General features: G+C 48.9%; 1 protein-coding gene and 1 long non-coding RNA gene across 7 annotated transcripts in view; one reads left to right on the top strand and one right to left on the bottom strand.

Moving 5' to 3' along the window:
• MORC2 (MORC family CW-type zinc finger 2) overlaps positions 1 to 15,139 on the top strand; it is a 53,601-nt gene that overhangs the window by 3,126 nt on the left and 35,336 nt on the right. For 2 of the 5 annotated variants that reach the window (XM_038187616.2, XM_038187615.2), the window contains exon 1: positions 12,070 to 12,206. The exons of 1 other annotated variant lie outside the window; for it this stretch is intronic. In XM_038187616.2, the coding sequence (XP_038043544.2) occupies positions 12,139 to 12,206 (68 nt within the window). In that variant the 5' untranslated portion in view covers positions 12,070 to 12,138. Of the gene's footprint in view, positions 1 to 8,000; positions 8,133 to 12,069; positions 12,207 to 12,355; positions 12,375 to 15,139 lie in introns of those variants that run through there. 2 more of the 5 variants (XM_038187618.2, XM_072024419.1) reach the window with 2 other exon arrangements.
• Positions 5,312 to 14,931, bottom strand: LOC110352110 (uncharacterized). 2 transcript variants are annotated; one of them, XR_011803787.1, is made up of 4 exons: positions 14,873 to 14,890; positions 11,057 to 13,818; positions 6,018 to 10,400; positions 5,312 to 5,619 (listed from the first exon to the last, which is right to left on the bottom strand). It is a non-coding gene; the product is annotated as an uncharacterized lncRNA (long non-coding RNA). The 2 variants fall into 2 exon arrangements; XR_003500930.3 differs by having other exon boundaries at positions 5,312 to 10,400; positions 14,873 to 14,931.

Here is a 15,139-nt window from a genome sequence, read left to right as displayed (position 1 = left end):
TGTTAAAGCAATTTCCAGGTCGGGAGTGCTCTTGGTTCAAAATTCCTACCCTGGGGACCATTTGGTGATGTGGATCTCCAGCACTGGCTACTGCTGCAGGGTTGTATTGCTGTTGCAAGGGGAAGTATGCTGAGCTATAACAATAAAGCAGCCCTCAGCACGTAAGTCTCAGCACGTGCAGAGGACTCCTCTTGCACTCCCTGTCCGTCGGTTGTCACTGTACAGTGGTGGTTAAAAGGAGATTGCTTTCCTGTACCACTCAGCTCCTTGTTCTCCGCTTTGCTGTGCAGCTTCTGCCAGCTCGACATCTGGAAAGAGCAGGAACAACTCCAGTCTGATCCAATTAGTCTTTTCACCCCAGTTCTCATTAGATATGTACCAAATATTGCTGTAATCCCATCCCTGCCTCTGTTCCTGCAAGCCTACGCCTCTCTGAATTTCGTTTATCCAAGGTAATGTCCCCGCTGCTTTCTTACAAGCCCAGTGCCAATGGGCAGCACAGCTCTGCATCCCTCCAGGCTCCCCATGGCTGTAAGCTCAGGGAACTCCTGCGTGTGCACCCAGCTGAACACAGCCCTGTCGAAGAAGACCTCGTTAGTCATGTAAAAGTGAGGCAAGGAGAGATTTACAAACCTCTGGGTGAGTGCAAGGAATGTGGCAGCAAAACTGGCTCTGGGGAGCACAGGAAAGGCTGAGGCTGCTACCGAGAGCATCAGCACTAGGCACGTGAGGGCGTGATCTCACCTGCACACAGAAGTCCCAGGGCAGCTGCCGTGTGCTGGCACGGGCAGATTGCCCAGCAGAGGGGACAAAAAACCATCACGGGGGGGCACGCACATGGGGGCTGGTCTCTGGGGGCTCCCCCAGGCAGGGGACAAGCACAGCAGGGGAGGAGGTTCAGGAGTCCTTCGGAGTCCTTTTGCTGCTGTAGGTGATAAATGAAAGGTTAGATAACAACATGATTATGTTGTGCCAGGGTGCATCCGTGACTCTTCTGGCTCTGCCTGGGTGTGGAGACGCCTGCCTGACTCAAGGGCAGGAGGACGATGGCCAGGTGTCAGTGCCACTGTGTAGGGACCCTGCTGCAGCTTCTGGGAAGGAGAATTCAGTCTCTTTACAGTCTCTTGGGCTCTCTGTAAGGCACAAGCATCAGCCAGCTCCTAAGGGAACCAAAATTCCCCTCCCGTCCCCTTGGGGAAAAGAAGCTGAGCAAAGTTAATCAGTACCATGACGCTGCCACCCCTGCAGCACAAGCCCTGGATAGGACCAGCCACGGTGACCATATGCCTGGCAGGACTGGTGCCATTTGCTCAGGACGGGGCATTCGCACCTAAACACACGTGCCCATTACTCAGGCGTGACTCATGTCCTGCTTAGGGCCAGAGCAGCATCGTGTGTGATTAATTTATCATGTCCTGCCCTGGCATGGGCACTGTGCAGCCTCATAGCAGCCCTGGGGATGCTGCATCACCAAGGTGTGAAGGAGCCACGTGATATGGAAGCTCACACTTCTGCCTGAGGAGGAGCGATGCTCTTACAGGCACTGAGGACTCCACTTCTCATGACCTGCTGGCAAATATGAGAACAAAAAGCACGCACCACTTCTCTTTGTGTAAAAAGTGATTTACACTTGTGAATTACTTGTGACTTACACGTGTGAATCTCCAGGGCCGAACACCTCTTGCGTCTATCACTCTGCACACAAGAAAGCCATCAGCTTTGTAGGTCTCCAAGATCTGCTCTGCCAGGGGTTGTGCTGGGCCACCATAGAAGCCTGGAGCCTCTCCCACAGCAGCTTCCCCAGCACTACCTGAGGGTTGCTCAGCCACGAGACCCTGCCTGTACCCTAGGATGCAGAGAGAAGCACCGCCAGCTCCTTACCAGCCCCGAGCCAGGCTGCAGTGCCACACAGCAGCGAGCAATTCAGGGTACAGCTGCAGGCAGGAGGCTGGCAGGAGCACCGCGTCTGCTGGGAGAGGAGGGAGATGAGCAGAGGTGCTGCTCCACAGCTGTCAGCCAGGAAGCTCTTAATCCTGCTTGAATTAAAGCTGGTAAATGGCTGCGGGGGGCTTGCAGGCAGAACCGCACGCAGGGTGTGGTGTCCTAGCTCCTGGCCATCTCAAAAGCTGCACCTGGAGTTGGAGAGAAATCTGCCTGGCAGAGCAGAGGGAGGTTACGCACGTGCTGTAGTTCCAGCTCAGCTCCAGGAATTTGCACAAGGCCCTGGCCCTGTGTGATAGGGAGGGAGGCTGCTCCAGCCTCTCCACGGGCAGGACATTCCTAAGAGGTGACCCGTCCTTCCCCAGAGCTGCCACCGCACCGCCCCCCCTCCAATTTCTTTGTCACACTGACTGAACATAGCTATTTTTTCCCTTTTTTGGGACACCTCTAAAGCCCATAAATTACAATGCTGAGATCTGCTGTAGCCAAGAAAGGAAGGGTTTGGAATAAGGACAAGGGGTACGGGGAAGCTACCAATCCTGGTCATTTAATAACCAGGTTTCAGACGCTCTCCAACATGATGGTCCTTCCTAAGAGCTTCCCAGAAGATCTGAGAGGCCATCAGCCTCTCCAAGGGCCTGGCCCTTCAAACAGAGCTTTTTGGACGTCAGGATGTTAACAGAGAGACAAGGAATCCATTTTTCAAACTGCCTTAAATATTGGCCTCGTCCAGCACTGCTCTTCTTACAGAAATGGGTCTGGGGAAGGTCCTCAGGGTCACAAGGGCTACAGGAGGAACACAAAGTGGTAGCCCAGGGCTACCCCAGGCCCCACTCTCCGCAGGGAGGGTGGCTGCACGCATTTCTCCTCCAAGGCTGGGCAGGGGAGCAAACCTGCTTCCCCTAGACTCACCGAAGCAGGGTCCCATGCACCCCATTTCCCAGCAACTGATCTCTCACGAGCTCGGGCAGCAAGAAACGGCACCACAGGCACTCACGGCACGCTGCTCCGAAAAGGCTGGAAGCCTGTAGTGTCGTGGACAACCTGTAAGACACTGGTTCTGGTATTCCTTAATGATGCAGTGACAAAGGGCTCTTGCTGCACCCAGTGGACAGCCCCGGTTGTTCTTATTCCCTTGTGGCCGCACTTGTGCCAGCCACAGTGAAATATTTCATATCAAATATATCATTTGTCACGGGAAATATTTCAAGAGCAGCCTCTTTTCTGGTCGCTTTTTCTCTTTGAATTCATGCTGAAACGGTCACAGGGAAACTTGGGTGAACCATTTCTGAGTTTGCACCTTCTCTTTTGGGCTGCGTCTCCCTAGGAGCATCCTCCCCTCTCCTGCAGCTTGAGCTGTGTCCCCTAGCATCTGCGGGCTCGCTGTGAGAAGAAATTTCTTGGCAACACAGTACCTTCGGTGTGCAAAACATCAAATGTTTTTCTAGTTGTAATAAATCTCACCAGTTACTGTTCTTTTCCATTATTTTTGTAGTTGCTCACAGACTTTTCTCTGATGCAGAGCTGGCTTGACTACTAACATCCTCCTGCTTCCCTCTTGCTTTGCACAGGCTCAAAAATGAAAGCTGGAGGTTGGAAACCGTCTGTGCAGGAGCAGCAGTCTTATGCCAGGGTTGGCTTCGTTTCTTCTTGTCTGGTCTAGACAGCTTATATAAGAAAGAACCAAACAGCTGCCTGGTTAGGAGTCCTTCCTGCCCAGCTGTGACTCTGCCAAGTCTTGCACTGGACTCTTAATCCTTGTTGGTATGTCTAGTCTGCTGCAGGCAGGCTGAGCTACACTGCATCTGAATGCCCTGTCTACACACAAAAAGATCGCTAGCACACTGTTTTCCATTGCATATGTTGTCTCAAATTCCCTTTGTAGATAGGAGCTGAATTTATCTACAGCAAAGCTGGTACCAACAGGTCCTTATCACACAGCAAGTGCTGCATGCAGTGCTCCAACCAGCACCCCAGGCAGCTCTTCACTCTCTTTCCCAGCACTGGGGGTAAAGGATGTGCCCAGAAGGGTCCGGTTCTCTGCTTTTTCAACATACCATGGGGATGGGAGGGAGCAGCTGCCTCCAGTTCATGTTGCTTTGCCAGCTCTCCTGCTCTCCACCTCTGCCACCATCCCACCACGCTACAAAAAAAACAGCGCTGGAAGCCGCAGTGAGGGGGAAGGATGCAATAGGCTGAAATAAACCTCATTTGAAGAAGTTGCTGGTGGTGACTTTGAAGCAATTTTGTTTTATTTTTTTTCTTCCATCCAAAGTGGAAGGAGTCTCCTTCTCTGGAGATATTCAAGGCCCATCTGGATGCCTACCTGTGCAACCTGCTCTAGGGAACCTACTTTGGCAGGGGGGTTGGACCCGATGATCTCTGGAGCTCCCTTCCAACCCCTACAATTCTGTGATTGATTCTGTGATACTCTGGGTCCTGCTGGAAGCAAAAAATGTAGGCAGCAAGTCCCACCAACTACCACATACAACTAAGGACACTACCTGCCCAGGTCCCCTTAACAACCACGCACCATGCCTAGCCTGGTCTCTCTCTGAAGGACTTACCCTCCTGCTGGCAGCAGGGTCATCCAGCTGACACTAAACTCATTAGCTACACCTCAGTAGCAGACTGGGGTGGTGAACTTTCAGCCGGGCATTCTTCTCTGTGCTGGGCAGAGGTTACATCAACACGCTGTGCACCACTGCTCCCAATCCTGAGTCATCCAACCTCTAGTTTCTGCATCTTTCTTCTCGTTTCAGGGAAATGCTTGTGGAAAAGATGCCCAACTCCCTGCTGTTGGCACTCTGAAGGCAAGCCACCCAGGCTGCTGCCTGCTCACTCCTATAGCTGCAGCCCCGTGGTCTGATCACAGCTCTGCCATGGGGTTGGGAGAAGTGAGAGCAGAGCCAGCTGCTCATGTCCCAGGGGCAGTCCTGCAAGGGTAGGACCCTGAGCATCCTCAGCACCTGCCTGCACTGCCTGGTGGGTCTCTGGGCCATGAAATCAGCACACAGAGCAGCCCTGTGTTGCACAAGTGGCCTCTCTTGCACAGCTCCTGTTCCTGACAAGTGTCCTCACTTCTCTGCACAGCCACTGCAGGTGTTCCAGGGATGTCTTTTCCACTCAATTTTCCTAGACTCTTCACACATGCAAACTTTTTCAGTGGAAAAGACTGTCAGATGAAAAGCTATTTCTGAAGATTAACCAAGGATAAACCCTCTTTTCTCCCCTTTGCTATTACAGTGCTTGGATTAAGACTTCATTCACATGTAAACAGACTGTAGCATGGGGAAAAGCCCTGGTCGTGCACAGAGCTCGGACCGTATAATCAGCAAAGAACAAAACCTCTGCAAGCAGGGGAAGGAAGTACTGTTTTAGAGCAAAATGTTTATATTTTGTGGAATATTGGCCAATTACAATATTTTTCTCCAAATAAAACATTTATAAGATCACTGAAATAAATATTTAAGGATGCGATATACCAAAGTCCTGAGTCATTCCTGATGCAGACGTTTTCCCCCATTGTTCAGGCAGCTTTTCCATGTAGGGTTTGGAGTTGGGATGACTGCTGGTGGCACTGAGATGCGCTGAGAGGCCTGGTGGCATGCATCTGGGAGTGGTGGTGCTCCTCCTGGCACGGTGTACCTCCAGATTTGAGCCAAATACCTGCACGTGCTGCAGAGATACAGTTCCATAAACGTCAAAGCTTGGCTATTGCATTGTCCATGTGCAGACAAGCAATGGGGATCTGCTCAGCCCTATCAGTTGTGTAGTGAAGCCTGCACATCGACACCACAAGAAGGTGGCTGCCTGTATCCGACCATAGCTTCTCCTGGCTCCTGGCTGCACCACTGACTCTGCTCCAGTGCAGATAGGAGCCCTGGGCAGCCTTGGGGACCTACGGCAGCACCACTGACCACAGCTCCAATGGTCATGAATGTGGGGAGAGAGGGAGAAAAGGCCTCTTTCCCTTTTACCCAATCTCCCTAGCCCTTAATTAGTAATAGCTTTGCTGAGTGATCCCTAAGCCAGCACCCACCCTCACTCTCCACCCAGGGGAGGTCTGACACCACCTCTCACACTTCTTTCTGGTTGTTGCTCCCTCCAGCAGCTTAGCTCCAGGTCAGGACTGGCCCCACGTGAGCCTCTCCACTTTCTGCAGCACCTGGCGGTTTCTTTCACTGCTGTTCCTCCAGTTAATCTCAGCCCAGGGCTGTCTGCCTGCCCACAACGTCACCCTTAACGTCATTAACGTTCAACTGCTGACACGGCTGCTGCAGCATCTGAGTTAACTTTCCGAACATGTACTACCTCAATCATTAGCTCAGATTAAAGACAGACTCCAAGAAGAACAAGAGCTCAGGATGTACTGAACAAGCATGGCAACATCTCCACACAGCCTCCAGATTAGACACTGATGGGGTTACAGGACTACTGAGGACCGGTCAAGTCGTCACATGAGATGATCACACGATGCTGGTGCAACCCTTCCTGAGCTGCTATGGTGCTTTTGCTCCGTGTACCATCTCTTGGCAATGTGCTTGTAGTTGTCACATCGATCGGCTTCCTGCAGTCACATCGTGCAGCTGTACAGCAGACAAGATGCTTTGCATCTGTGTAGCTCCTCTCATCCTCCACCACCAAAGCAGATGAGCTCTTTGACGTCAACTTCACATGATGCAGAAAGGCATTTTAGTGTTCCGGGGTACTGTATCTGCCTGCATCTAAAATTAAGGTAGATGAATGCCTTCGGAGATGATAAAAGACATCTAACACACGGTAAGATTCATAGGACAGAGGAGCAGTTCTCTATTGACAGTCACTGAGAGATGTTTTTATAGGAAGAGCCTATGGAGCCTTCCTCCATCACTAGAATTTCCCTGTTGTGTTATCTTCCAGATGTGATCATCTGGCTGTTCAGCTTTTCATTTGTATCACAGCCCCATCTCCTTGGATGATACTAAGAGGCAACTACACCTGAGATTTCCCTAAGGTACAAAATCACTAGTAGATTTGTGATCACGACAAGATCATGTTTTCAGTTGCTTGCAAGTGTGCCAGACTGAAATAATTTGAGCTGCTCGTGTTAGACATGTCCATGGGGCTGGTTTAAGAAAACACTGAACAGATAACACAGTCCACACTTTTCAAATAATGAGATAGGAAAAACTATTCATGAACAAAACAAATTCTGCTCATTAGTCATGTTGTTAAGAAGCCCTCAAGCCTTCCCCCATCGTGATAGAGGCCACTAAAATGTCATGCAATCAGCTTAGAAGGAAAGAAGCCTTCAGGCTTGGACCCTTCTCATCATTCCTGGGGGAAACCATGCAACTTGGCCAAACTGTAAATCTCTGATCAGTGCATGCCATTCATAACCCTTCCAAGTTTGTCAGCTAAATTCTTTTAAGACTCCAGTGCTGTTCCACATCTACTAGCTTTTCGTGGGCTCTTCTGTACATCATTCTCAAAAAGGCACAGAATTTTTCCTGTTTTAAGCCCAAGGTGGTGAAGAGGTGGTATACTGACATTTTGTAATTTTTTTTTTTCTCATCTGTTAATTCCTTCCTTTGCTTAGTTCGTTAGGGAAAGATAGACTGAGGATTGGAGAATCCTGACTGGTGCAGAAGGATCCTCAACATCCAGACATTCTGCTGACAATTTCCTGGTTCTTCCTTCAGGATGTCTCCTTGTTCTCATCTATTCCTTCCCTTCCCATTCTTCCGCAAACTAATTTACAAAGTCACTTCTGACAGCCAGTGTCTTATTGAGAATAGCATCTAGATTGAAATAATTAATTTAAATCCATGGGGTGACTTCCCCATGAGACAGGCAAGCACGAGGCTGACATTTGGCACTACGGAAAAGGATGTTGGACCTCCCATACACGTTTAGGTAGATGCATTTGAACATCTTCGTCTGCGTGTCTTATAAGGACTGACTCGCTAACTGCTTATTAAATGACTGTTCCAGAAAGGAGAAAGCCAGGAGCTATGTCTCCCCACAAATGAGAAACAGAGTCTTCCACGAAGAGAGGTGTCACTCCATGTCTACTTTGAATTAGTCAGCCAATTGTTCTGCTACTTGACTCGAACAACAGAGAGATGGGACGAATGTTATTATGAATACAAGAAGTGTGTCCACTCCAGATCACATAAGGCAGAACTCCTTGCTAAGAGAAACTATAGGTAAGACACTTGTTTTTATCTAAATTCCTGACTTTATGGCTTGCATTCTTGCATTGTCTTAGATTGATCCTGAGATTTTTACTCATGCCCAGGCAAAGTCAGAATGGTTTGAATAATGTTGCTCCTCTCTTTGAATGAGACAATCATGCTCCATTTAAAGAAGAATATCTTATCCTGTTTTGAGAGCAGCACATTTCATGGCATGGAGAATGTCCATCTGTAACAGAAGGTAACCAGGGTGAATCATGGCGCAGAGCCAGCGTGCCTCACAACACAAAAGAACAAAAAGCTGCGAGTCCACAAGATGTTTCACAGCCCATTAAAGTAAGATACTTTGAAATTCCTTCTATAAATCCAGGGCAATAGAAAAGGGATCCATGCAAGTTAGGTTATTGTGTCCTGTAATGCAGATGAACTTCTTGATAAGTACACTGAAAGTGAACACTCAGTGCAAAAACAACATGGTGGAGAACTTCAGCAGCTTTTGTCACAATGTATACAGAGGACTTTGCACACAGAGACAATGCTAGATGCTGATTTTTCTTTCCAGAGAAAGGAAAGATAAAGGAAGCACTGGTAAGCCACTGAGGATCACTGGTGAGGTTCCCAGGTTTATTTTCCAGTACCATCACTGCAGGTACTACTCCAACAGGGAAAAGCACATTTATATAGTGCAAAAGTTTATGTTTCTTTGTGTCCATACACACAGAATAAAGCCACTAACTAGCTTTGGAAACTTCAAATAAGTGTGGGAAAGATGCTTTGTTGCCCTCATGGCACTTGTCTGGTGCAGGCCATAGTACTCACCACTACAGCAACTCACTCCTGGGGTACTGGCTTGTAAGTCAAGTTTCTCAAAACCTAGAGAAGACAAATCTGTTGATTCAAGGCCTGTGCAGGTATTACAAGCAGTTACCTCCACTTTTCAGAACAGGGGCCTCACAACAGAGCTGTTGTTGAACATAGCCAAGTACCTCTGGCTACAACCCAGGCTAACAGGAAGATGCTTTGCAAATCCTGCACCAGAGTAAGGAACAAACACTATGCAGGATTCCGTGGGAACTCTCACTGAACCCAGGAACACAACTTTTGACCAGTGTGGGTTCAAAAGACTAGTTTCCCAAGGGGATTCGGGGATTACTTCAGAGTAGGAAAGTTGTACAGACTGAGATGTCCACATTCAACTCTGTGTGAGAAACTCAAATACAGGTTAAAGAAGAGCAGGACGGTTTGCCTCACGCCCCAGCCTGCACTGGCTGGAGGAGCCACCATTCCACAGGTCATTTATCAGGCTAGTTGTGTGCATCACAGCAAGCTGTTGCTTTCTGCTGCAACTGAATAGCTCCTCAAAAGGGAGGGGGTGGATGACTTTGTCACATCTGTGGAAAAGGAAGTGATGGAAGATGCCAGATTTGTTCTGCCTACTGGGGTAAGATGTCTGCATACACACCCATGTGCTGAACAGGATCTCAAGAAAATGGTGCTGATGGCAGATGGAAAAAAAAAGAAAAGCTGTTTGACAAAACCATGTAATAGAGAGACCTAGAACTCCTGAAAGTTTGGAGAGACAGTTCCTGAGATAAAAGTCATGCCCAGAAAAGGATGTAAGTGAATTTGCAATGGGAAGACTTCCATTTCACAAGCAAAGGAACTGAGCAGTTTGCAGCAGTGGCACACACGCAAAAAGAGCGCATCTCCTCTCCATTCACCGTCAGAAAGGCTGCCCATCAAAGAATAGCTATGTTGTGGCCGAATCAGAGCTGCGGTGCTATCCAGTGTTGTTTTGCCAAAGGTAATTTCATTCTTCCTTGGATGTCTGGCAGCTCAGTGGGCTAATGAACAACAATATAATCCTTTATAGACTTCAGCAAGAGAAGCCAAAGAGCAGAAAACAGAAACATATCTGAAATCTACTTCAGAGCAGCTACAGAAAAAGTAAAAATGAATTTTTTATTTCTTTTTTGTTGGAGAAAATGAAAATGACTTGGAAGTCAACACCACCAATTGGTGGGATGGAAAAGAGTAATTTCCTGCTGAGGACTGACGAAATAAAATGGAACTGCAATGTGCTGGTCTTCTCCCATGGGCCAGATGTGAAGGACTGGCATCCAACCCAGTCCTGGGATTCCATAGCAGCATCAAGTAAGGTATCCAACTGCGCTGTTGCAGACTGACACCGTACTCTCTTGAAGCTGTTAAACTCTCTGTTGTCAGGAAAGGAATGTTGTTCTTCCCCAAACATAAGATGATGATACTGCCACAAAGTTCCTGTTAGGAAAAGAGGGGATATCCTGAGTACCAAACAGGGCAGGGCTGACAGGACACACAAGTTTTAGATTCGTGTTCCTTAGTGACATGTACTTGAATATCTACTTTGCCCTTATGTTGATTGGGTTTGCATTGCTTTTGACTATCTGCTTCTCATACTGAGTGCAATATGATGCAATGAAAGCTGAGTACGATAGATAATGCTACAATCTTTAAAAGACCCAAGCAGATACTTGTCATAAACCTTCAGACACCTAAACACTGTTACTGCCAACAATTTTCCTAATGCATTCCTGCGGCTTGGATGTTCTGCCATGCACAGCTTTTCAAAGAGAAGGCCTGAAAGAATCACTGCACACACATAGGCAGTCATCAAAAAGTCACTCTACACAAGCATACAGAGAGCATTCTGCTTCAGCAGCAGTAACAGGACTCGCGGACTGGAAGGAATATTTAGATTTGAACTGATTGAGTTGAGGATGAACAGAACAAAAATCCTATGCCGGGAAGCAAAGTTCTCAAGTAAAAGCTGCAAAATCATCAGCTCTGGCCTGGAGATGTGTCTGGGGACAGACACACCCCACACAAAAACACAGCCCAGAAGGTGTTACAAAACAAAATGGGAGGCAAGCAACACAAACATCTCAGCCATTCACCTTTGAAGCTTAATAATTAGATCTAACTTTTCAGTGTCTTGCTCCAATGCAGTTTGCTCCACCTCAGTTTCTGCAGGCTGAATTCCTTCCAGTTTGGGACCTTTGGATTGCCCGGATTCCTAGTATCCAAGACACAGCTGCAGCCGTCCCGTTTCAGAGTCCATTTCCGAAGCATTCGGCATTTTTTTCCAAGCATTCAGCAGTACAATTCAGGCCTTCAGCATTCTTGGTGCCTGCGATTTCGCGAGGTAGGACACAAGGAAGGCAGCGCAGCTTCGCTCTGCCGCTTCAGCTCAGACGAACCGCAGGCGCAGGAACGCGACAAGACCGTTTGCGAGCTTACATACCCTCCCTATTAAGATATTTTAAGAAGCGTGGAGACATCCAGCTGCTTCTCCTTAACGCCTCCCCGAGCTTTCAGCAGCCCCCCGGCAGGCAAACCCAGGCGCGGCGTCACCCTAAGGAGAAGCCGCCGGTCCCCGGGCCCGCTTTGGGGGCGGCTCCTCCCGCTCCGTGCCGGCGTTGAAGCCGCCGCTGGCCTCGTTTCCGTTGATTTTTCCCCTCAATTTTTTGTCCCCGGTGGGGTCGCCGCGAGTCCCGTCACCCACAAGCCCCCCACCCCCCACCCCACCGGCCGCCTCCTCCTCCTCTCCCCGGCCGAGGCCTCCCGTCAGGCGGCCCCCGCCATGGCTCCTCCGTCAGGCGGCCGTTGCCCGGCCCTAACGGGCGGGGAACGGGGACGGCTCCGCCTTTTGCGGGGTTGCTGGGGGGGGGCTGCGGGCGTGACGGTGGCGGAGACAAAGCGGGAGCTGGGCCGCGGGGGCTGTGAGGGGAGGGAAGGGGAAGGAGAAGGGGAAAGGAAGGGGAAAGGAAGGGGAAAGGAAGGGAAGGGGAGCGGCTTCCCCAGCAGCACAGGGTGAATCTGTGCGTTATGGTGGCGACCTCACGGCGAGGGCGGTGATTGGGGTTGTGTGTGGAGGAAGAGGAGGAGGAGAAGGAGGAGGAGGAGGAGGGGGGTGGTGGTGGATAAGAAGGAGGAGGAGGAGGAGGCAGCCTCGAGGGCGCGCACGCGGGCCGCCGCCATGTCGTGTGTCAGTTACAGCAGCCTGAACCGGGCGCAGCTCACCTTCGAGTACCTGCACACCAACTCGTGAGTACCGCCTGCCTTGGCTCTGTCTGTCTCTTTGCAGCCACCACCCGCAGCTGCAGCCGTCGCGGTGGAGCAGAAAGGCAAAAAAAAAAAAAAGGCAGGAGCGGGGCCCAGCAGCGCGGCAGGGCGGTGGGGAAGGGCTGGCAGCGCCGCGGAGCCCCGGGGCAGGTAAGTGCGGAGCCCGGGGGGAGCTTCGTGAACAAACTTCGCCCCCGAAGCAGAGCCCCCCAGGCTTGGCACCGAGGTGATATCCGGACAGCGGAGGTCCTGAGGAAGGACGCGTGATGGGGGGACGCAGGGAGCAGCTGCTGGGCCCGCCTGGCTTCTGCTGCCGTCTCCCTCCAGAGGAGCCTGGGGTTTCAGGCGGCTGTTGGCTCGTTTCATCCGTGCCTGGATGTCTCGTAGAGGTATGTTTCTGATGGTGAGAATCTTCGGATGGGCTTCGTGAAGGAGCTGCAGCTGTTTTTACTGTAGAGTCCCGGATAGAAAATCTCCAGGGAAGAGACAAAACTTCACCTGCTTTAAAATTGATTACTTCGGAATGGATGGCTAGGAAATGAGAAGTGCCGCTGGGAACGGGTGCTTAACATGGCTAAGCGTCCACCTGAGACATGCCTGGAAAAAAACAAAACAACAAAACACAGTAATATTGCTGTGTCATGAACAGAAGAGTTTAAGGAAGGAGCTCACCCTGGCCAAACTGTCTTGGAGAAGAAACATGAAGGAACACTTGGCATCTCTTCGTTTTGATCAACTGAAGACCAGCGTCAGGTTGTCTTCTAACATTTTGTGGAAGAGTTGACTCTGAACGTTACCATCAGAAGATACCAAGAGCCACCTCATCCTTTGCACGCTACTTTCAATGTATGAAGGCAAGCTTAGAACAAGGGACCTCAGTGGTCTGCAGCAGTCTAAGGACTACTAATGCACAAAACTGGCCAGCTTGATTTTTGAAGCAGATCTGACTGTGTTGGTGATGCAAGATATGGCTACAAGAGGAACTACTCAGACAAATCTCATGTGTGCCAAGAACGTCATCAAATTCTTCTTGCTATAAGGAAAGTAAGAGGTTCTGCACAAAAGAGTAAGATGGTAACAGCCAGATGTCACCCTTGGTTCCATGTCCAGTGGCTTTGTTCTCTGGTTTGGCCTGTAGCAGTTGCACATGAAGCAACCAGTCTGGTGCCCGAAGATAATACAACATTGAGTCAAGATCCTGGTGCTGTTACTGCCATGTGAAATTCTCATGTCTGGTTGTGGAAGGCATATATATGTTCATACGTGTTAGAAAACTACAACATTGCCCTGGCGGTGGCTTGTATTTGCCTGTAGGGCAACAGGATTCTGGCTGTTTCGTAAGAAGATGAAGTCTGTGCCACAGAAAAGACTGAAGGTGTTGTTCCTGCCCTAAAGTAATGAAGTTATTTAGTATTGCCACTGTACTTCTTGTCCTGCATACGCTGCTGGTCTCCTTGTAGTATGCTGCGTTATAAAATTGTTAGGAGGAGTTGGAGGCTATCGGTCATGAATAAGCCAAAGCCAGGGCTTGGCATCCACTGTGAGTGAAGAGCCTTCTGAGATCATGGGGATCAGTGCATAAGCCAATACTGCCCTACAAAGAGCAGTGGAAAAGAATGGAAATACTTTTTAAAATCAAAACCAAACAAACAGCAAATAAACAACTTCTATCTTTACCCAACAAGCCAACCAACAAAAACAACCAACCCAACGTACAACAACCTGAGAACAGCGTAGGGTTTTTGATGATGCAGGCTTGTCTTTCAGAGGAAAACTATACCATCTCAAATTATACTATAAACTATACTTTGCTCTCTGAGGAAAACTATACCATCTCAAATTTCACTTCAGTATCAAAAGATGTTTCATAACGTGGAGGTAGAATTTCTTTAAGTTGTAGTTTAAAGTCAGCCCTCAGTGTTGAGCAGCAGAAGGAAACCGTGACTTGTATTTGCTCCTTTTTTAGGCTCTTTGAAGGAGAGATAAGTTGTGATATATCTAAGGGTATGCTCCGAAGTGCTTTGAGGACCAGATAAACTGGCTCCTGAAAACTTGAGGACTTACAGCTGATATTTTGAATGCTTTCATAATGCTTCCATGCCTCGTGGCAAATTTGACAGGATGTACCTGAAGCATTTCAGTTGCTTTTTTATTTATTTCTCAAATAACACTGATGTTATTCCAAGTGCTTTTATGGAACTTGAATAATTGAGCTATGTGAAAGTTCCTGTATATTATGCTATAATGTCATTATGCTGTAATGAAAGCCTGAGAGCATAAGCACATGAAAATTACCAGTGCATGATTGTTGTGGTTTTAACCTGGCCGGCAGCTAAACACCACACAACCGTTTGCTCACCCTTCCCGCTCCCTCTCTGGAATGGGGGAGAGAAACGGGATAGTGAAGCCTATGAGTTGAGTAAAGACAGCGTATTAAGACAGAAAAATAACAATAACAACAATACTAATAACAATAATGATGATAATAGTACTACTAATAATAATGTGTACAAAACAAGTGATGCACAGTGCAATTGCTCACCACCCGCTGACTGATGCCCAGCCTAACCCTGAGCAGCCAGGCCCCCCCCACCCCGGCTAGCCACCCTTATATCTTGTTTAGCATGACCCCAGATGGTATTAAATACCCCTTTGGCTAGTTTGGGTCAGCTTTCCTGGGTCTGTCCCCTCCCGGCTCTTGCTGTACCCCCAGCCTCCCCGCTGGCAGGACAGAGTGAGGAGCTGAAATGTCCTTGGCTTGGTTTAAGCACTGCTCAGCAACAACCAAAACATCAGGGTGTTATCAGCACTCTTTTCATCCTAAGTCAAAAAATAGCATTCTACCAGCTACTAGGAAGAAAATTAACTCTGTCCTAACTGAAACCAGGACAATGGTCTTTAGGGTGACTTCCCAA

Source organism: Anas platyrhynchos, chromosome 16 (genome assembly GCF_047663525.1).
Source record: "Anas platyrhynchos isolate ZD024472 breed Pekin duck chromosome 16, IASCAAS_PekinDuck_T2T, whole genome shotgun sequence".
NCBI lineage: Eukaryota > Metazoa > Chordata > Aves > Anseriformes > Anatidae > Anas > Anas platyrhynchos.
The sequence above is the reverse complement of the archived record's forward strand: the minus strand, read 5'-3'. Positions and strand labels throughout refer to the sequence as shown.